We start from the raw sequence: 576 nt of genomic DNA on the forward strand, positions 1-576 counted from the left end.
TGTGTGTGTGTGTGTGTGAGCGTGTGTGTGTGTGGGGTACCTGTTGGTGAGGTTCTGCAGGCAGGTGTTGATGTATTGGCTGTAATAATCCACCTGCTCTGAGTGGAAGCAGCTCTTGCACTGCAGGCGGTTCAGTGTCTCTCTAAGTTTGACCAGCTCCGCCTGACGCCTCTGACGATACACACGCTGATGACGGATGTCCTGCACACACACACACACACACACACACACACACACACACAGAGCAGACCGTCAGTACACACACACCTGACCGTCACTGTCACACACCTGACTCTGGTTACCTTGGCGATGAGCTGCAGTATCTGTGTGTGTGTGTCAGGAGGGCTGAGCATCCCGATGGCCTCCAGTCTTCTCAGGTTCCTCTGGATCTTCCTCTTCTTCTCCTCCAGTGTTAGGTTCCCATCTGCGATCAGCGATTGGTTCCTCTTCATCTTCTCTGGGGTTCGTGCGTCTCTCTGAGCGCGCTGATGCATCATCCAGCCGTGCTGCACCTCCTGAACACACACACAAAAAAAGGATATTAAAATAGAAACCATTATTTTATATTGTAATAAC

At 51.2% G+C, this 576-nt stretch overlaps 1 protein-coding gene across 1 annotated transcript in view; it reads right to left on the minus strand.

The window, feature by feature from the left end:
- Nucleotides 1-576, minus strand: part of LOC107570849 (ras GTPase-activating-like protein IQGAP2) — a gene marked incomplete at its 5' end in the record, with an annotated part of 9,674 nt that overhangs the window by 7,030 nt on the left and 2,068 nt on the right. The window contains 2 exons of the mRNA XM_016257129.1: nt 41-201; nt 303-515. Of these exons, the coding sequence (XP_016112615.1) occupies nt 41-201; nt 303-515 (374 nt within the window). The remainder of the gene's footprint in view (nt 1-40; nt 202-302; nt 516-576) is intronic.

This window comes from Sinocyclocheilus grahami, unplaced genomic scaffold (assembly GCF_001515645.1).
Source record: "Sinocyclocheilus grahami isolate Dianchi unplaced genomic scaffold, SAMN03320097.WGS_v1.1 scaffold1512.1, whole genome shotgun sequence".
Taxonomy (NCBI): Eukaryota; Metazoa; Chordata; class Actinopteri; order Cypriniformes; family Cyprinidae; genus Sinocyclocheilus; species Sinocyclocheilus grahami.